This window comes from Sceloporus undulatus, chromosome 6 (assembly GCF_019175285.1).
Source record: "Sceloporus undulatus isolate JIND9_A2432 ecotype Alabama chromosome 6, SceUnd_v1.1, whole genome shotgun sequence".
In the NCBI taxonomy this organism is placed as follows: Eukaryota; Metazoa; Chordata; class Lepidosauria; order Squamata; family Phrynosomatidae; genus Sceloporus; species Sceloporus undulatus.
In genome coordinates, this window is record NC_056527.1 from 18,343,922 (window position 1) to 18,366,537 (window position 22,616).

At 38.7% G+C, this 22,616-nt stretch overlaps 1 protein-coding gene across 1 annotated transcript in view; it reads left to right on the forward strand.

Moving 5' to 3' along the window:
• Nucleotides 1-22,616, forward strand: part of PARD3 (par-3 family cell polarity regulator) — a 697,528-nt gene that overhangs the window by 310,743 nt on the left and 364,169 nt on the right. The window contains 1 exon segment of the mRNA XM_042472372.1: nucleotides 8,916-9,094. Coding sequence (XP_042328306.1) covers nucleotides 8,916-9,094 — 179 coding nt within the window.

Here is a 22,616-nt window from a genome sequence, read left to right on the forward strand (position 1 = left end):
ATCATCATCATCATCATCATCATCATCATCATCATCATCATCATCATCATTTATATTTGCTGCCTCTCCCAAGGATCAAAGTGGGATTACATCATTAAAATAACACAGTACAATTCCAGAAGAACAATCTCTAAAATACTAATACTGAATTATTCATTCCTATTAGTTCCTTAAAATCCAATCATCAAATAGTTATTCAGCCATAATCAGGGGTGGAGCATTAACCATAATTTCTTATACGGAATCAGGTGGATAAGCCCGCCAGAAGAGATCCTTCTTAAGTGTCTTCTTGAAGGCATCTAAGGGGGTAATAAGACGGATCTCTTCCGATAGACTATTCCATAATTTAGGGGCTGCAGCAGTGAATCCTCTATGGGAAGTTGTTATCTGGTATTATAATATTCCAACGATTTTTTTCTGGATGTTCTGAGTGTGTGGGGCAGATTATGTAGGGAGAGGTGTTCCTACAAGTAACTTTGGGCCTGAGCCATGTCCCTATTCCTGTACAAGATCCAAGGCAGCTGTGTCAGTAACTTTCAATGTTCATAGCAAGCCAAGGTCAATTACAGCCCACTTCTGGACAATAATGCTGCCTTATCAAGGTGGCTCTTGGTGACAGGCCTTTGCTTGGCTACAGACAGCCTCCCAATCTCAGTTATTTACTTATAGGAGGATACATAACACAGATGGGGAAATGGGTAAAAGACCTTTCAACAAATGTGTATGCCAACTCTGTCCAGACATCTACTCAGGAAATGCCATCACAGGACCTAATCACACCACTGACAATATTAGAGGGACTTTGACTTGCTCATCCTCTATCCTTCAGCACTCTTCATTGGGCAAACAGGCCAGTCTCTGTACCTGAGGATAAATGCACATTAAATTGGGCATTAACAATGGGAACACACAAAAACCAGTTGCAGAATACTTCAATATTTCTTAGATCTCAGAATAGTAATCCTTGAACAACATCAACCACCACCGCCACAACAACAGATGATTGAAAAGAGGAACAACAGAACTGGAATATATCCACAAACTCCAGTCCATCAAGTGGGCTTAAAGGAAACAGTGGTTTCCTGGAATACTACACATATTATAACACTAGGCAACACCTCAGCCTTATGAGGGCTCTCTTGTCTGTTTTATCACATTTCCTTTCTGGTTCCCAACCAGTATCACACTACATTCCAATAACTGCTTCCACCATTCATATGGTTATCTCTCACCCTGGCTTTAGGCAACATCTTTTCTCCTGCCTTTGTACCTGAAAACTGAACTTGTTACCTCATTACCATACCCACAAGTTTTGCATTTCTGTTACTATTCACACATGCAAACAGCTTATTCATAACTATAAAGGTCTGTTCCTAGACACTTCACTCACTTAAGTAGACTTAAGTTAGGGAAAGCTTAACCTTCTTTCTCTCAGTCTCAAAGGTGCTACAAGATTCCTTTGGGTTTCATTGTCCATACTTGTGTAAGAGGGAATTTAGATGGCAACATCTATTTTTAATATAATGTACAATATTCTAACATGTGTGTAAAGTTTTTAAGTGTGCAAGCTCAAAATCAATACATAGTTATCTCTCAACAGATGACTTCTGAAGTGTATTGATAATTACATATAAAGTGGTAGGTGTAGCCAGTTATGAATACTGCCTAATTAAACAGCTTGCACTGTGCATTATGTATTATGCATGCAATAAAAAAATCCTAAAGTCCAGATGTCTCCATGTGCATAAACAAGTGTTATGGCATGAATACGTAGGATACAGTATAAAGGCAGATGCTTGAAACTAAGGATTTGAGAATTGGTCAGTGCTTGGATGAGACCATTGCTAACATCCAAACTGGGCTTCCACATGGAAGTTAACTGGGATGCAAAATTAAGAAATAGAGCAGAGCACTCCAGATGGTCAAGGTTGCTAAGTTGTTCAGAGAAGGTGGATTCAGCAAGGATTTAACAACTTGTCAAGCTGGAGAGGGAGAAGTTAATTAGCTGCTGGTTTAAGATGGATCCAGAGAGGCTAATAAGTGCCAAAGGATTGTATCTGAAGCCTTATCATTTTGGACATCAAGCAAGCACCATAATTGGCAATGCTCCATTCGATAGGTGCTATAGGACTGTAACTGGACAGCAATGCTTCAGCTTGTTCATATCTGTCCTTTCATAGTTCTTAACTATTTCATGAGCCTGATTCATTTTTTCATATTGCCAAGCATGAATGAATTACTGAATTTATTCATTGTAGTGTTTTCGGCACTTGGCATCTCTGGTGGTCTCGATGATTTATATACCTATTTTGTTTAATGCCCAAATAGAATGCTGCAGTTTTTCGATGTTTTTCCTTTGCACAGTTGGTGTCTGTGCTTGGTTACCTAGGAAACTGCTGTTGCATGGAATTTGATTTGCTTGGTTGTCAGAGTTATGGTTGAAGTTTGAAGTGGAGAGTGGGGTGTTCAGAGGGAATGCTTGAACTAGCTAAATGCTGGCAAGTTGAGCTGTTGAATATTCAGCAGCCGAGGTTTCCAGATGAGCATAAAGAGGAAATAATGGCTTGTAACTTGCCATAGCCAAAAATATTTTACAACAAATTAGAAGATTTAGGGCTGACCAGTCGATCATTTCCCACCCCCAACTTAAAAAACGCAAGTGCTCATCACCATAATCAAGTATATTTTGAGATGGGTAATATGGAAAGAAATGGCAGGTTAGGAATGTGTCCATCTGTCTTTTCATTCCAATAAATATAAAACTCCAAACTTGCAAAAAGTATTGTGACGTAAGTTCGATGAGACTTACTTTCCATGATTGGTTGTTTTAGAGTTCATTTGTACTCAAAGATGATGATGATGATGATGATGATGATGATGATGATAATAATAATAATAATAATAATATAGTTTATTTATATTTCCCACCTCGATAAAAGGGGTACATATAAATACAAAATACAATCAATAAAATATTAAAATTACATAGGGATCATAGCAGCATAACAATCATCATCAAGGAAGTGGAGCATTTCATTTAATAGAGCTCTTATACAGAGTCGGGTGGGTAAGCACGCCAGAAGAGATCCATCTTAAGTGCCTTCTTAAAAGCATCCAAGGTAGTAAAAAGACGGATCTCTTCCAGAAGGCTGTTCCACAATTTGGGAGCAGCAGCGGTAAAAGCTCTGTGGGAAGTCGTTAGTTTAACCATTTGATTTTCTATTAGGTTCTTCCCAGATGTTCTAAGTGTGCAGGGCGGATTATTGCTTGTGGATGTGCAGCATATTAGCAAGCAGATTGCCTTTAGCAAGGATGGGGGAACCTTTAACAAACCTGTCCCCCCATATGATGTTGGTCTCTCAATTCCTATCAGCCCAAGCCAACATGTCTAGTGGTGAAGGATGATAATAATTTTTTATCAATGTGTGGAGGGCTGTTACCATAATTGCCTTATGTTGTAGAGCCAACAGTAACATGGTTTTCTGGCATAAATTGAGGAGAGAGGTGTGACAAAATGAAATGGAACTTTTAACATTATACATGCAGTATTGTAAGATTAGTATGTATGAGAACATACATACTGTTGGTTATTAATCTTGTTACTATGAAATTATGTATAGTTATATTAATTCTATTTCAGCTTTGTTATCTTGTAAATCCAATTCTCCTTTGTGGCTTTAGCCATCAATAATAGCTTACATAATCAGAAATCTCCTCTTCTGTATGTGCTCACAAAATTTCCTTTCATATTTAATTTATCTAGCTATTGTTGAGTTAATATTAACGAAGATGTTATTGAAAGTACTTAAGGCCCTGTACATCTTTATTTTATTTCTCTGACTTGGAAAAAAAACAAAAACTTCTGCAATGTGTTGTTAGATTTCTCATTTCAAGTGCTTATTTAAAAATGCACCTTGGCTCCAGAAGCAAATCAATATTTACAGTGCATTAGTGCCACAGAGAATTTGAAGCCGTGTGATTAGAGTTCATTGCTGTTTTATCCACTCTTCAAAGCAACCTTAGACATCAAACACTATCTGCCATCACCCAGGAATTTGTGACACTGCACTGGGCCCACGCATACCTTCATCTGGTGTTTTAATTATTTTTTAAAAAATCTCCCCCCCCCCCCCAAAAAAAAACAAGATAAAATTCTGAATTCTATACATTCAGTAAACTTAAAAATGGCACCCAGCCATTTTTTAAAATTAATAAGTACTTATTTTTCTGCTGTTTGTATTCTTATGTTTTGTTCAGTTCCACTTGGCTGGAAAGACTTGTAAGTGGTAGCGGAGGTTAGTTGTGGGAGAGGGGAGGCCCAGCATATAAAGAGCCTGGTTCCAGCATGAGACTGTGGCAAAGCAAAAACATGATCACTAATAATGCAATGGATGTAATTACAACATACAGCAACCAGACAGCCCAACAGGAGAGCATGGGGCGAAGGGGGCGTATGGAGGGGCTTTGACGCTTTGCCACTGTATCACTGGACACACTGATGCACCGATACACTGTATAAGCAGTGCATTGTACATGCAACTGTGGTTGATCCTATGGGTGGGTGTCCAATGGAAAAGCATCTGGGAGGGGAGAGGGAGGTAATTGGACATTGCAGGCAGTGTGCTTGTGCAATAGTGCAATAAAAAAAAACAACCATGCAGTGCGGCTTGATATCGCATAATGTGGACAGTCTGTGGCTAGTTTAGCTCATATTGGGAGCGGCTGTGGAAACAGCGGGGTTTTGATCTGCTTTCAGAAACTCAGGAACAAGCTGCTTTTTCCTGCCCATCTGCTCTGGACCTTAGACACTAAGTGCACAAATGCTGTAAACAGACTGAGGATGAACAAAATGGTGCTATACTGTAGAAGTTAAAAGTACCATATCAGTGAAGTGCCTTAAAGTGAAGTATGCTCGCATCAGATTGATTTTGGTGTTAGTTTGGTGGTATATTGGAGATGGTGTGGTAATACTGTAACATGTGCAGAAAAGGGTGTGTATGTATGTGTGTATACACATACCTATACCCTACTGGAATTCTAGTCTTAATCAAATGACACATGAATGTCCTCTTTTTGTAATGCTGCAGTGCATTTCAGATATGTTTAAGCAATTAGGCATCTTGATTGACTTTTGTTGGTAAAGTATGGATATCAGCACTAATCGCTGACATTTGAATATAGATTCAGACTTCATGCTGGCAGCAGATAGAGGCTTCATGTCATATCTTCTCATTAGCCATGTGTGTAAATCTTTTGGGAGAGGGGAGGGGCACATAAAAAGAAGCAAGGAATGAGTATTTAAGTGTCTCATTATACTGACTTCGGTGCTGAGGAATTTAAAATAAGATTTTGAGAATCGAAAGCTAATCAGTGAGGGTATTATTACTGGCTTCATTATTTTTGATTTCTTCTGATACATATTATAATTTGGGAATCCCCTTTTTAAAGGCAGTTAGATTTCAGCAACAAAAATACTTAGCAACGTGCAAACTCAGATTTTGATGTAACACTGAAGAGGAATGCTTATGGTTGTGGCTTTGAGTGCTTGGACCCTTTATCACTTTATTCTCTTTTTGACCCTTAGTCATTAATGTTTTTGCTTATCTGGCAAAATTAATACCACCCTTGCACAGAAGGAGCATGTAGCTCCCTTTTAAAAACATCTACAGGTTCATTTCTGAGCACAATTCAAAGTGCTGGTCATGATCTATAAAGCCCTGTGTGGCTTAGGTCCAGACTATACTGTGTCCAGTTCTGGGCACCACAGTTCAAAAAGGATGTGGAGAAACAGGAGCGTGTCCAAAGGAGGGCTACTGAAATGGTGAAGAGTCTGGAAACCATGACCTGTGAGGAATGACTTAGGGAGCTGGGGATGTTTAGCCTAGAGAAGAGAAAGTTAAGAGATGATATGATAGCCCTGTTTAAATATTTGAAAGGATGTCATATTGAGGAGGGAGCAAGCTTTTTTCTGCTGCTCCAGAGAAAGGACCTGGAACAATGGATGCAAGCTCCAGGAACAGAGATTCCACTTGAACATTCGGAGGAACTTCCTGACAGTAAGGGCTATTCAACAGTGGAACAGTCTCTGTCGTAGAGTGGTGGAATCTCCCTCTTTGGAAGTCTTTAAACAGAGGCTGGATGGCCAGTTTTGATTGTGATTTCCTGCATGGCAGGGGGTTGGACTGGATGGCTCTTGTGGTGTCTTCCAACTCTATGATTCTATGATTCTATCTCAAAGACCGTATCTCCTATATGAATCTGCCAGATGCTTAAGGTCTGCAGGAAGGACTTTCTCTCACTCTTGCCATTGTCACCATCTCACTTGGTGAGGACATGGGAGAGATTCGTTTCAGTGGCTGATCCCACCTCCTGATATTTGTTTTCATGAAGCACTTTGTACTTCATTTAATACTCTGTACCAGGGTTTGATTCCCAGCTTGATCATGAAACCCACTGAGAGACCTTGGGCAAGTTACCTGCTCTCAGACTCAGGGGAAGGTAATGTCAAACCTCCTTTGAACAAATTTTCCATAGGGTTGCCATAAGTCAGAAACTACTTGAAAGCACACAACAACAAACTGCATCTAAAGAAATGTGTTTAAATCCACAAAAACCCTAAATACTAAAATAAAGGTTGGCTAGTTTTAAAGGTGCTATTACATTAATCCCCCCTTCCTTCTCCCTTTTCAAGAGTGACATAGTAATAGTCAAACGCTTGTCACGCCACTAAAACTGATTCTTGGCAGTTGCAGCCCACTCTCAGGTAGTTGCTTCTTCACGTAATTAGATCTTGCAAAAGTGACTTTTTTGGACTATAACTTCCAGAATCCATCACTAGAATGGAGGCTGGAGGATTATGGGAACCATGGTCCAAAAAAGTAACTTCCCCAAAAAACTCTGAACTATGCTTCATGCACTTTAGTTTTCAAGCTCAGTTCTGCCAGCTGACGCCAGGAACCATGAGTGGAAGAATGCAGGCTCACAGTTTGGAATTGGCCCTAGCAATTTGTAAGGCTGTTTAATATGCTTGGAAACCTCATTGAAGCACGTAAACTGTGTGCTATTAGGTAAGAAATAATAGATAGTTCTTGATATATGCCTCTAATTATTTTTGTTCCATTTTTATATTACATTCTGCCTCATTAGCAGGGAAACATATCTCTTCTAATGTGTTTTCTTTGTTGAACATTGTGGAATGTAATAAAAAAGTATGGTGTTTAAACAGGGAAAAGAGACAGCCTAATGAAAATAAAATGCATTTTTCATTTTTACTTATTTTTCCTGTTTCCCAATAGCATGCTTGAGAATGTGCTGATTTTGGGTTCTCTTGGGTGCTGCTTGTTACAGAAAAAGTTTAATGGCAGGAAATTGTGCTGCTAAACAAATATTCAACACCACATTATCTTTGGTCTATATAAATTCTTATGATTGGAACCATGGTACTGTACTCTATTGGGCATGTGCTAGTTACAATAAGAAATTCTTTCTTGATCAACACATCTGACTACAGTGGGTCCTCGCCTTACGCGGGGGATCCGTTCCGGATCCCTCCGCGTAAGGCGAATTCCGCCTATGCTTGGCGGCGCGGATGCACATGGGGTGCAACGGGCGCGCGCGCCCATTCAATTGAATGGGACGCGCCACCCCTTCTTCAATTTCCTGCCATTAAACCCGCTGGCGGGTTTGAGCGCCTATGCTTAAAGCCGCCTATAAAAAGGCAGCGTATGGCGAGGCACAACTGTACTACTGTGTGAAAAGGAGTTTGAAGACTATATTTTATCTGTTGACAGTGTGTGGCATTTCTCTCCATTTCTCTCCTGAAATGTGCAAGAGATAAATGCCAGGAGTCTGTGTAGTGTGATGTCATTAATGAAAATGGTTAGGTAACAAACCAGGATATCAAATCACAGTTTGATCCTGGTTCATTTAAACACATTTTGGGTAGAACAAACTATATTTTTCATATAATGTGGAGAACATTTGAAGTTGGCGAACATTTGACCCTTCAGATAGTCCCATAATCCTTTAACCATGATCATTGTGGCTGACCCTCCAGATCTCCATAATCCATTGACCATGGTCATTGTGGAACGGGAGATGTAGGCCAAAATGTCTGAAGAACAAGACTTTTGCAGGTTTCTTGTAAAGCAGAAACTTTTCCTCATATATGAAGAAGAAATGTAGAATATACTACTGCTGATTTGCTGTTAAACTATGGTGTAAGTGAATTCCTGAACCTGTACACTATCTGTATTTGTTTGTAGATGATGGTGGGGGTAGAGGTTATATAGTGACCCTAATTTGCAGAGACGAACCTTCAACATCCCCACAGTCTAAAATAAAATTTCTAACTTATGAAACTTGTGTCATATATTTAGTATGGACCGTGAGACACAGAAGTTGGAAAAGCAACATTTTGGAGTATAACTCCCAGAATCATCCAGCTGGCATGGCCACTTGCAAAGGAGTAGTATATGCCCCATCCTCTTTCATTCATCCACATTGTAGTGTGAACTATCTGAGAGCCAAATTGCATGAAAACTTGCAATTCAGATACGGTACATTGTGTCTCTCATTCCTGCCTGTAACTGTAAGTATCAGTATTTTTTTGGTCAGAACATCTTCACTAGAAGGGCTGCTGAGGTTTCAGCATGAGCAAGCCAGAGAACTTGCAGAACTTCAATTTGTTTCTTCAAGGGATGCTGAGCAAGTATCCCCTAGGAATGATTTAATACAAATTATCCTTCCTTAAGTCAGTTGACTGTGGTACTCACTGGAGACTCTTCCAATTCTTTGCCAGGTTTCAGACACACTCAGCCTTTTAGGCTTGAAATGAGAGCTATACGATTTCCTGACTTAATTGGGGAAGAAATAAGGTCTTAAATCTTCAATGCCTTTGCTTTTTATCATTTCAGATATGCCTCTTCATGTACGGCGCAGCAGTGATCCTGCATTAGTTGGCCTTTCAACATCAGTCAGTGATAATAATTTTACTTCAGAAGAGCCTTCCCGGAAAAACCCCACGAGATGGTCGACAACGGCAGGCTTCCTCAAACAGAATACCTCTGGGGGGCCAAGGAGTCATGAAAGAAAGGTATTTTTTTTAAAAACAAAATATTAAATCAAGCATTACTTATTATTTGACTGTTGTTTATTTATTAGGATGACTAGTCCTAGGGAAACACTATTTAAAATGATAGAACCTTTTTTGTAGGGGAAGTGATGGAATTGTTCAAGAAAGAAGCCCTACTTCTTTGTTACTCATTTTATACATCTGCATGAGTTAAAAGAGGCTAGATCATCATGAAATCAGAGTTCATCTCTGATCCCAGGTCACATGGCTGCTTCCTGTTCCTCAGAAGCTGAGATATAAAGTCTGTGTTGGGCAGCCTCTCTAACCATTGAAGCTCCTCATATAACTGAACATTCCTCGCTGCAGAAATGACTTCTCAAAGTATGAAGGCTGAGATTTGGGAAGCAAACATTAGATCTTGTACTTTCATACTTAGGATGATGATTGTTATAAGTAATAAGTATTATAGTAGCAATGGCAGAGTCTTGTAAGAATATCTTGGAACAAAAGGCTGTTCCTTGCACAGCTGAAGTGATTTCATTATTGGATTTCCACACTGCCCAGTTTCACATAGTTTTCTTATAACAATGGAGAGTTCTGAACAATGAAATTCAGACCTTGAGATATTATAGTAATGATACATCTAGGCTTCCAGTACCACCAAGATTCCCCATCTGAAAACAGTGCTGAAAACATGTGCATTTATTAATTGAAGTGCTGATATTTCTTGACCTGTCTTTAATGAGAAGAGGCCAATATTGAGAACTTGAAGTGAATCTAAGAATAAAAATTTATCTTCTAGATTAACAGTATTGTTATTCTAGTTGGTTTTATTTTTACTGATTCACAGTGATGTATACCAAAAATATACTTTGGATGCTTTATCAAAAGATACTAGACTTTAAAAAATAGTCAGCTGAAACGAAGTGATGTTACAGGAGGAAAGGTCAGTGGTTCTGATGGGCATATGTTTGGGTAGACCTTACTCTTTTGTGTGCTTGTTTATACTAATACACTATGTATGATTGACACTATGACACATATCTTCTGTGTGGTTATTGATGCATACTGTTGAGGTCAGTAGCTGGATGCTCCTGCAAAATTAGCCCTGTAATTGCAGGTTTCTTTAAAATTACCAGCTAGAGGATAGGAAGAACTTCTAAAAAGTGTCACTAGGTGGTAACAGTTCATCTTAGAGGATGGTGTAGAAGGACCTGTGAATGATGCCTTCCTTGTTTCTCAAAATGATGCATGATGAACATAATACTACTCAGGGACATATGATAGGAAGATTTGTTCAGTTCAATCTTTCCCAGCATTTTTTGTCTTATATCAGTGACCCACTAGATCATAGGTTACTGGAGCTGTGCTGTTTGCAAACATAAATTTTGAGCCCTAAAGATGTGTTTTCACCCTTTACTATGATCCTGGAAAAATCACTGTCATTGTAAGTTTAAATTTTTCCTGCTTTTATCAAAGTCCAAGATAGTTCTTAATAGTTTGCCTGGTTCTTATAGACCCCAACCCTTTTTAAGTCATGCGGCTAGAAAAGAGGGGGAGGAAATCTGCAAAGAGTTCTATAAATTCATTTAAACTTCCAAGACAAGACTGACTCACAGTGTGTGGTATTTCTCTCTCTCTGCATATTTTCTATGAGTTCAGTGTCTCCACATGAGCAATAATACTTGTGACGAAAGAAATCAGCGTGAAGCTTGTTTTCCTATGAACCTTTATTCTTAAACAGAGGACTTCAAAGGCATTTTTGGGGCTTTATTTTGTTCTTGCACTCTCCTTTCTTTGACCTAATTCTGACAGTGAAAATACTTTAAAAAAAATATAAAAGAAATTCGAGCTTAGTATTTTTTTTCATTTTCAAAACTTGGTTATAAAAATCAATTTTCCAGGCAAAACATATTGAACATTACTTTGTGGTTAATGGCTGAAATTCGCATTTGCATATACTTTGAAACTGCTAGTCAGATGCTGTATAAACAAGGCATTAATTATTATTATTTTGTTATGTCTACATACCCTTCTTTATCTTTATAGAGATATCATCAGCATCTCTTTTTAGAGGGTTGATCCATTTGGAGGGTTTGAGCCAATGAGGAGGCAAGGGAAGTAAAGTAAAGGAGGGAGGGAGGGAAAAAATTCTTAATAAAAGGTTCTTTTCTCTGTCACTGGCTTTCGTCTCACATTTAACTCTTTCCTGATACACCCTTCATTACTTATGCTGCTTATATTTACCTGCATCTCAAAGTTCAACTGAACTTGTCGTCTCATTTCCATAACCACAAGTTTTGCATTTCTATTGCTATTCTTACACACATAGCCTGTCTGTCCCTGAACCATCCATTTTATGAATCTGGGGAAGTAGGCTTAACTCCATGAAAGTGCATGCTGCTAGCTTCTTTCTTTCAGTTAGCCTCAAAGGTGCTATAAGATCCCTTTGCGCACTGATTTTCCAGATTATTATTATTATTATTATTATTATTATTATTATTATTATTACAAATTTATTTTCTCATATCCCGCCTTTCTCCCAATACAGGGACTCAAGGCGATGAACAACAAGTATAAAATATGGCTATGTCTTTGAATCCTAATATTTGGCAGACAGTTTCAGTCCCCCCCCCCCACCTTAGCTCAAGAGCTCGTACATGTCAGTCCTTGTTTACAGGAAACTAAGCACTATCATTTTTAAAGGTACAATTTAATCTCTTTAGTTTAGAGCATTTATGTACTCCTGATTTTTTCTCAAAACATTTTCCTGCAATGCACCAACGCGACATATTACTAGAAATCAGCAGGGTGACCAAGATAAAAAGAAATCCAATTGATGTAGCATAGTGATGGGAAATCTAGGCACAGAGGAACCTTAAATCAGGAAGATGGGAGAAATAATGTGGCATCGTACAACAGATATTGATAGTTATCTCCTTAAAATTTGTTTTCTCAGATAATAGTAATTAATCTTTTGAGGGACGGCAGCCTGTGGGAATGGTAAATCTTTGTGTATTTTTGTGGCATGTTTGAGCAACAAAAATTGACTGATTGGCAGAATGGACAATGAGGACAATAATGGAACATTTGGCAAGGGGGATTTTTATTTGAAGAACAGGCTTAATCCCTTTTCCCTTCATACCACATCCCAAATTCTATTTGTCTCCTTCTGTGGCTGTTATTTGAAAACTACAACCCACAGAGCTGTGTTACATGCAGCCAGTGTGTGTGCATGTGCCCTCAGGTTGCCTTTTAATTTATGGTAACCCCATTAATTTCATGGGGCTTTTTTTTAGGCAAGGAATATTCAGAGGTGGTTTTGCCAGTTCCTTCCTGTGAAATATAGGCTGTGAAATATAGATTCCAGTATCGGATGGGGTATGGTGCTTTTATGGTATTTAAGTCTCAATGAAAACATTCATACCCAGTTTTACTATCCTGTTCATATATTCTGTGCTTCAGTGCTGTTTCAGTTTTTGGTAGGAACACACCCAAGGGGCAAAATGTTTGTCTCATTAATCATCAGACAAAATGTATACTCCCTGCTGCTGCTGGGTGCCACTTTCCTTGAAAGTTTCCTGCCTAAAAGGTTGCAGTGATTTCAGGAAACATTGTTTCCTGATACATTTGGCTGAGGGTGACATCATATAACGACATGGCACCATTTTGAAACTAGATCAGAGTGAGATCAGAGCAAAATGTAATCCTTCCCACTCTCTCTCTGAGGGTTACCAAGAAGGAAGCTTTTATTATAAATGCAGTCCCACATTTGGTACAGTATCTTTGCAAAGGGCTGCTAGATGCACCCTTAAAACTTTGGGTATACTTAATGGGAATTTTGAATTTTCATCTACAACATTTTGCATGTCACACACAGATTTTGAAATTCCTTTAGTAATAGCAACAGCAAGTACATTTCTATACCACTTATCAGTGAACTAGCACTCCTTAAGCAGTTTACAGTATGTAAACCAATTGCCCCCAACAAGTTGGGTACTCATTTTACTCACCTACGAAAGGATGGAAGACTGTGTGGACCTTGGACCCTTGGGGTCGAACTCACAACCTTGTGGCTGCAGAACTGGCATTTAACCACTGTGCACCAGGGCTTCTTAAGATTCAGTAGTGGTTTCCAGTGTGCTATTTGGAAATGTGTTAAGAAAACACCCAAGTCTCAGGCTCCCTAGAACATGAGGAAATGATCGAAACCATAAAGTGGGGTGATGAAGTGGGCTGACCATTTTTTTGCCCTTTGAGGGATGCACAAACTGACCAAAACAAAAATGAAAACAAAACCATAAAAAACAAAAACAAACAAACAAAAAACAAAACCCAACACAATCCCCTAACACAAAAACAAACATCTGAAAGTGGCTAGAGGTCCATACTTTATCAATACAGTTGACCCTCATTATAGGCAGGCTTGCCTTCTGAGGCTTTGAGCTTACGTGGAAGGCAAACTCCGGCAGAAATAATGGGGCATGTACTTGCACTGCATACCCCATGCGCCTCTGTGGGCACGCGCCCCATTATTTTCCATGGCGATTGAGCATCCCCTGTGTATGGGGAGGGCGGACTGTATATATTTATATATACACCTATTTAAACAGAATCATATACTTGGAAGGAGACCTGTGGCCCATTGAGTCCAACCTCCAACTTAATGCAGGAAATCCAGCTACAGTATCCCCATCAGATAACCGTCTAGACTCTTTTTGAAGATGTCCAGAAAAGGAAACACCACCACTTTACTAGGTAATTGAGTCCATCACTGAACTGCTCTTACTGTCAACACATTCCTTCTAATGTTCAATAGAAATCTACTGTCCTGTAACATAAAGCCATTATATCTGGTCCTTCCCTGTAGAAAAGTAGAGGACAAACCTGTACCCTGCTCTCTGTGACAGTACTTTGAGGTATTTAAAAAGTGCCTTCATGTCCTCCCTCTGGCTTCTCTTCATCACACTAAATATGTCTTGTATCATTCTTGTTGTCCTTCTCTGAACTTGCTTCAGCTTGGATATATCCATCTTAAAAATGAGGGCTCCCATAACTGAATTCAGTACAGTACTCCAGATGAGGGGAGCCCAGCCCAGCCCAGAATAAGGTGGGACTAATACTCTCTTTGACTTGGAAACAAATACAGGCTAAAATAGTATTTCTTTATTCCAGAATCACACTGCTGTATCATGTTCAATTTCTTTATAACCCCATGGTTGCCAAATTGGCAAATCAGTATTTTCTCACGTTAAACAGTGGTGGGGGTAGGATGAAATCTTTTTAAAAAGTTGAATTGCAAGCCATGGAGAGTCCAAGGCCTTTCCACTCTTTTTTGGACAGAAAAAAGGTGGGCTGAAGAGACTCTGGTGGAGTCACATTCTGCAAAAGCAGCCATGGGGACAGAATGTGGCTTTGGGGTCCCTTTGCCCACTTGTGGCATAATACAAGATGGGATTCTGCAGAGGTTCTTCATAGCTGTGAAACTAATTGGAATAGAAGTGGCTCTTGATTTAATTCTGAATAGCATCCAGAGTTAGGTCCACAAGGCAAACGTTGCTGAATACGCTTCAAAAATATTCAGACTAAAGAAGTAATCTGTTACATATAATAGCTCATATTATAAACTACTTTGTCTTTCAGGTGCCACAGATCTCCTTGTAGTCCTTATGGCAACTCACTGATATGGCTATACGTCTGGAGTCAAAACATTTAAGTTGATTTTTGAATGCACTTTACATCTGAGAATGCATTTCATTTTCAAAGCTGGGTTGCATGTTTGAAAATAAGAACATAGAAACCAATCAAAGTTTAATTTACTCTGTTGCCAAGCTCTTGTTTGTTTGCTTTCTAGCTTGCTAAAAGTAGTTGCCATGTTTGATCAGGAAAAATGTATTACAGCAAAAATGAGGAGAATTGCTAATATATTTATAATGAATTTATAGAACTGTAAAGGAAACTAGCTAATGTTGGTAAGAGAAATATGTATGCACCTATAGTAGGTATATAAATATGTTTTAATAATCCACAATATATGTGTGTTTTCTTTGGGATATGATAATCTCCTGTCAGACTTTCATATGGGAATAATATACTCCTAGCCAAATGTAGCAAAACAGACATAAAAATGAAATTAAAAGATCGTGTGTGTGCACGAGAGAGTTTATTATCTTCTTACTTGGTGTGTAGGGAGTCGTAACTTTTATGTCACAGCAACTCACGCTTTTTGAGGCATGGGTTGGTATGGAATGAAATTAAATATCTATCTGTAAGGGATTCATTTCAGCATTACTTATTTTCAAGATGGAAATTTTTAGCAATTTTCCTACTATACGTTTCCTCCATAAAACTATCAATTTTCTACTTTAAGACCCATTGTAGTATATGACTGGCTAGATCAAGAAGTTGGTAAACTAGAAGCCCACTCACCGCACATTTTGCCACTGAGAGGAGGTGCACTGCTTCCTGCTGCTGTTCCTATTACTTCATGGCAAGATTCAGAAGTAGAGGTTTTGAAAACCCACTCCTGCAGAAGATTTAGATTTTAGCTCCTAGAAGCACCAGCCAGTAGTAAGAGATTGTGAGAGTTGTAGTCCAAAATATTTGGAAATGCAAACTCCCCCATCCTTCTGTAGAGAATGACATAACTATTTCACTGACATGATACTGGCTGGATGCAAAAACTGTTGGCATTACATGAAAGGAAAAATGGAAGCTTGTAGGATCACATATTTATATATCTTATATTTCTTTCTTATGTGAATGTGACAAGGAGCTGAATCCAAATGTTCAAAATAGAGTAGACCTATTAAACTACATACGTGTTGACTTACCAACCTCACAATGAGTCTATTCTAGTTGAAATGAGTACTTGGATCTATCCTTAGGAGCCAGGATGGTTTGTGTCTTGGACTAGCACTTTGGGTTAGAATCACCACTTACTCATAGAAACTCACTGGGTGGCCTTGGGCAAGTCATACTCTCTAAGCTTCAGAGGAAGGCAATGGCAAGTCCCCTCTGAACAAAACTTTTCAAGAAAACCACATGATTGGTTCACCTTAGGTGGTCATAAGTGAAAAACAACTTGAAGGTACTCAACAACAACAGTAACAAGATCTTGAGGCCTTCACTTTTTGACATCCAAGAAAGAGTTACACGCTCCTCTCCTCTTCAGTTGAACTCTTCAATCATAAAAGAGATTCCTCATATCGATCTTTAAGAAGACAAGATACATGAAGAGAATGAGGCCTTTCCATGTATACATAGTGAAGCTGGTAAGAGACAAACATTTGTTCAAGGAGACAAAATTATTTGGGAAGAAACAGCAAAGAACAAGACTTTGGTGTTTGTGCATGATAGAGCAGGGAATCAGCAAAAGGACTTAAGTGAAGCTGTAATATGATTGTAATGAATAGTAAGAAGTTTGAATGGATTCTTAAGTGAGTTTCATCTTGACTGCATTAGATTTGTGGAATAAATATAATGCAGATGGATGATTCTGAATTATTGTTTAAATAAACAGGCAGTATTTCTTGTAGTACATGATAGTTCCTCCGCTTTAAAATGCACCTGGGGGGAACAAACATAGTTTTCTTCTCTTTATTTTTTGTCTTATTAAACCTACCAGCAGGATTAAAGCCCAGCTCCTGCATTGTAATTACACTACATCAATCACCATATGCTGTTTTGTTTGTTTTGCATTATCTTTATTGAGATTTTACTGTGAGATTAATGAGTACAGAGTGAATTGGGGGAAGGGGGCAGAAATGCATCAGAGTTCTGAAGTCCTGGCAAATAATTTGAATTGCACTTGGGAATTCTTGGTTTTGCATGTGTACCATTGAAATAGAGACTGCAAACACTGCACCATTTTTTTTATAGTTTCTTCATAAACATGGAAGATTGTCTATGGTGTTTTGACTTTCAGTTCCAAATTGCTCCCAAGATGTGGTTCAGATCCTTCAATGTTGCTTGTTTAAATGCAACATTTGTTGGTTTGTGGAAGAGCCACTCATTACCCATGACCTTAACAATGCCCCTCCCTCCCCACCCTTGGTGAGACCTTATTAACCAATCAAAACTAGGAGGTATTTCTCTGTAAGGTAACTTTTATCATTGTAAGGACAGCAGAATGAGATCTAGTGCTGGCTTTTGTAAAGACCTGCTGTTTTTCTCATGGCATTGCTATCATAGCTGTTCTTTTTGCATTGTAAATTAGTTCCATTTTGTATAGATGTAGAGGCAGGCATTTTCTAAAGGCTTTTGATATCTGGGATGAGTAGCGAGTAGTCAGCTTTCCTGAATATATTTTTCATTGATACAGAATAAAATAGTCTGCTCCATTTCTTTTTGTTTTTCTTTTTTTGTCCTAATAATTCAGGAAGAACCTGTATTTTTAAAACACTCCTTTCTGTTTCATCTTCTCTTCCTTCTCCCAGCATGCACCACACAAGTGTCTGGATGGGTGTATAAGAATAATATTGGAGTGCATTCTTTCTCCCCTCTTTTGGTGGTCTAAATAAAAGACTTATTAGATCCCTGTTAAGCATTTCTTTGGGACATCACCTGTCTTGTCCAGTTTAGTTTACAAGGTCATGGATCTAAAATCATCTGGAAATAGGCAGAGTGTTAAATTGCACTGTAGAATGATAAAATAAACCGAACCTGCCCAGAGGGGAATGGAGACTGCAAAGCAATGGTGTCCGTCTCATCTAATATATACAAACACTTGTAACAAGTTACTCACTGACGGACACAATTAGTCTCTATGTCCCTATTATACAGGAAGCCTTGAAACATGTGCTTGACATGCTGAGTTAAGAGAATATCCCCCAAGTGGCTTTTGTCTCCAAAGAATCATGAAGAAAATGGCTGTTGCTTCTGGATTTTTTTTAAAATTGGATATTGAGTTTTATTTTTATTTAAAAAATAGATTTCCACAATGTCATCTGAGTTATTTTATTCTGCATAATTCTGTGTAGCTTACTATACTGCATACAGAACTGGGAGAAAATACTTTTTGGAATAACATTCCCAGACTCTTTAGCCCAACAAGAAGTTGTAATTTAGAAAATTATTTTAAAACAAAGACCTATGAATGAACACATTAACATTGTTTGTATGAGAAGGGAGTTCTTCTGTTTGCTTGCTTGCTAGACATAATTTTCAAATTGGATTTGCCCTTTCTGTTGTCTTTACCAGTTCCTGCGGACATAACCCAATGAGTATACGGAGACCCTTAGCATATACAGTGGGCTCTCAATATCTGCGGGCTTGCCACCTGCAGATTTAAATATTTGCAGACCACATGCAGCATGTGCACTTTGCACCTGCTATTAAGGACAATGGGTTTCCCATTTTTTCTCATCCATGGTTGAGGTCTGGAATGGATCTGCCATAGATAGAAAGGGTGGATGGTACCAATGCTTTTGTCTTGTAAGTAAGATAGGGAGCCCTGGTGGCACAGTGGTTAAATGCCAGCACTGCAGCCACAAGGTTGTGAGTATGATCCCAGGCAGGGCTCCAAGGTCTACTCAGCCTTCTATCTTTTCATAGGTCGCTAAAATGAGTACCCAGCTTGTTGAGGGCAATTGGCTTACATATTGTAAACCCTTTGGGAGTGTTAGTTCACTGATAAGTGGTATAGAAATGTATTTGCTATTGCTATTCATCTGATATTTGCTTGATTACATATAATAAGGCAGGAAGGATATATGAGGAATGCCTCCCCCCCTTCACCAATACATTAGCTGTGAAGATGTAACCATGAAATGTCAGCTGCATTTATATTGCAGAATTAATGCAGTTTGACACCGCTTTAACTGTCATGGCTCAATGCTATGGAATTCTGGGATTTGTAGTTTGTGAAATATTTAGCTTCCCCATGAGAATGCTCTGGTGCCACAACAAAAAGCAAATCCCAGGATTCCATAGGATGGTGCTGTGACAGTTAAAATGGTGTCAAATTACATTATTTCTGTAGTGCAGATGCAGCTGTCATAATAATAATAATAATAATAATAATAATAATAATAATAATAATAATAATAATAATAATAATTTGTATTTATTTGTATTTTGCTTTTTCATAAAGGAATCAAAGCAGATTCCAACAGTATAAATAAAACTTCAAACAATTAAAAATTACAATTTAAAATACCCCAAACCCCAACCCTCCCCCAGTGCTAAAAACAGTGATCAACCTATAAAAAAATGTATAGCTACATTCAGTAATGTAAAGCCTTATTGTTCTTTGTTTAAAATAAAAGCATATTTTATCAAATATCTATAGAGTAACCTCTCCATAGCTTTCAATTATCAAGGTGACAACCTTTTCGCTATAGGTGTCATATACAAGGGATTGGATCCATATTTATTCAGAGAATACACTCAACTATTTTATTGGAATTTAGATTAGGGTAGATCTGCACTGTAGAAATAATGTACAGTCCTCCCCCCATTCTCACTGTCTTTGGGCTCGCATCCCTTGCTTATGTGCGAGGGACAAAGAGAGGGAGAATGAATGGGTTGCATGTCCGTGGCACACACCTGTATGCTCCCATGCATCCATACCTATATTCAAGCCAATGAGACTTAAATATAGGCGAAATTCCTTTTTTACAAGGGGGTCCAGAAAGGAGGGGTGACTGTAGTTGGACACTACTTTAAGTGCTGTAGCTCCAGCCTATGGAATAATGGGATTTGTAGTTTTAAAAAGTTGTTAGGCTTCTCTGACAAAGAGTGCTGGTGCCTCACAAAACTATTGATCCCAGGATTTAATAGGCTGGAGCCATGGTATTTAAAGTGGTGTCAAACTGGATTTTTCTACAGAATAGATGCACCCCTAGTCATGTTTAATTCTGTTGATTTCATATTATCATAGCACAAACCACTTGTATTTTGCTAATGCAGTGAAAACAGCATCAGCTTGTTTGTTTTGGTGTGGGGGCAACAGCAAGGAGAATGCTTTAAACTTGAACATGTCATTACGATGTTCTATATCAGTGTTTTTTTTTCCTTTAAAGAGAACCCAAAAAGGGCAATGGCTAATAGTATTCTGGTATGATAATTTTCATCGATCAGTTCTCAGTACAAACTTCCCAGAACATAGCCATGCCCATAGGCTGCTAAGTACGGTGGGGGGGGGGATCTTCTTTTCAAAATCAGAACATTTAATTGTAACTAATGATGTCAGTAGTATTCTCGAGTTTCCAGTCGAACCCCTGACGTTTCCTCCTCAACTCTACTGTTTGTTTATGAATATCCAGACCAATATAATCATTGTAAGTTCAGTTTAATATGCCTGTGTTTCTCTTATTACACTTTATGCATGAAGGTCATGGTTTAGGAAAACAGCAATGAGAGGACTCGTTGAATGTTCTGCCTTTTCCTCTCTCCCCCATAAGATTATGGAGTTTATTAAGCTAGGATTCTCTGTTTGGTCTACATGGGAAACTCTAGATCAGTGTCTGTTAGCAGACCAGATAAAGGATCAGGATCAGTGGAGAAGGTCTTCAGAGGAGTCCTGATGCTTAATCCAAGGTTTATAATTTATAAAGCCAGCAATGGTAATCTAAGAAAGATTGGTTTACATTCACATTTGAGCTTTCAAAATATTTTCATAATATTTAGATCAGGGGTAGGCAACCTTTTTGACCCAGGGGCCGGGTTGCTGTCCCTCAGACAACTAGGGGGCCGAAGCCAAATAAATAAATAAATAAATAAATAAATAAATAAATAAATAAATAAATAAATATTTAAAAAATTAAATAATTAAATAAGCCGAAACAAATGTAAGACAAAAATTTAAAATGGAGGATACTTTTTAAATTAAAAAATGGAGGATACGCAAAAAAATCTGCTGATTTTTAAAAAAATGTTAATATAAATGCATGTTTCTGTGGCTTCTATAGACAATTGCCCCCTTGCTCGCCCTTGCCCCCCTTCCCCCTCTTTGCCCCCCCCTTGCCCCCTTGCTCCCCCTTGCCCCCACTTGCTCCCCCTTGACCCCCTTGCCCGTCCTTGCCCCCACTTGCTCCTCCTTGTCCCATGCCAGAGGCCCCTGCGCACCTGCGCCGGAGGCCAGAGGCCCCTGCGTGCCTGCGCCAGAGGCCAAAGGCCCCGTCAGCAATCTGCAGCAGGGCCGAGCTGGGGCTGGACCCTAGGCCTCGGCGGGCCGTAGGTTGCCAACCCCTGATTTAGATTCTATTTCTACATTACTATGGATTGTTATTCTTTTCTTCTTTTTCTTTTTTGACATCTTGTATTTTCTCCACCTGTGAAATTGCATAGGAGGTGAAGCATGAGATCTATTTGCTTCTTATACATTTACACATCATGAGAAATTATGTGTTCAAGGTCTGGGAATTTCCATCCCATTGTACTTGTGGTCTGCCAGCTACATATGGTCCATTGTTTATGGGAATGCAACACAGCACACTATTGATGTGCTCAGATAACAGTGGCAGAACAAAATGAAAATTTGTCTTTGACTTTGTACCACTTCAGACTACAGGTTACTGGATACTGTTCCATTTTACATTCAGGCAGTTGTTTGTATAAGGAACTAGTAAGTCGAGTGACCCATGTATAGAGGGATCTTGTAGCACCTTTGAGACTAATGGAAAGAAAGAAGTTAGTCTCAAAGGTGCTACAGGATTTCTCAGTGATTCTACAGACTAACATGGCTTCAGTAATAACCAGGCATTCATTTTTAAACGGAACAGTCTAATTTCTTTGAAAAATATAGGTTACAGTCCACAATTAGCTGTTCATCTGAAGAAGAAATGTCAACTCTGAAAGCCCTGATAGTTAAAATAATGGAAACTATCTAGAGTATTATTCTTTGTATAGAATAGGATTATGCAGTCTCATTTCAAAAGTATGCCTAGGTTCTGATAATTGCCAATCAATATAATAGTGGGAGCTACCTCTGCATTATCCTCCCAATCTTACAAACAAGGATGTGCATCTGCTCATTCAAAGGAGCCATCTGATGACAAGGCCACATCAATAAATTATGGTTTGAGAACGGGGTTTCCTTCATGTCAAGCCATATTTCTTGTCCCAACTGGGATTTTCCCCCTTAGCTTTGCAGTACCTCAAATCATTTAAATAGTTGTTCTTGGCTGTTGGTGGTTTCAAAAATGTTTGCAACACAAAGAGAAAATAGAGTAAAAACATTATTCCTGTGCACCTGACCTATTGCTTTTGGCTGTGGACTGTAAAATCCAACCAGCAGCATTTATAGGATGAAGACAGATCTTGGGGACTTGCTGCTTTTGCGATCATAGCACATATTGACAGCACCCAAGACCTCTTTTCATGTGTATTGTGTACATGTGTATTTGGGGCAGTGGGCAGAAACACATGTATGATATGTTCTTGTGTATTGTGTAACTCATCTTGTTTTGTGTATTACTGAATGGTTTGAGTACATAGATACACTGCTTAACTGGTGCACACTCCCACACTCACATACATTAAAAACAAAAACACTTTTGTTCACTACAGATCTTTTATTTCACAAAGTGAAGTAAATTCA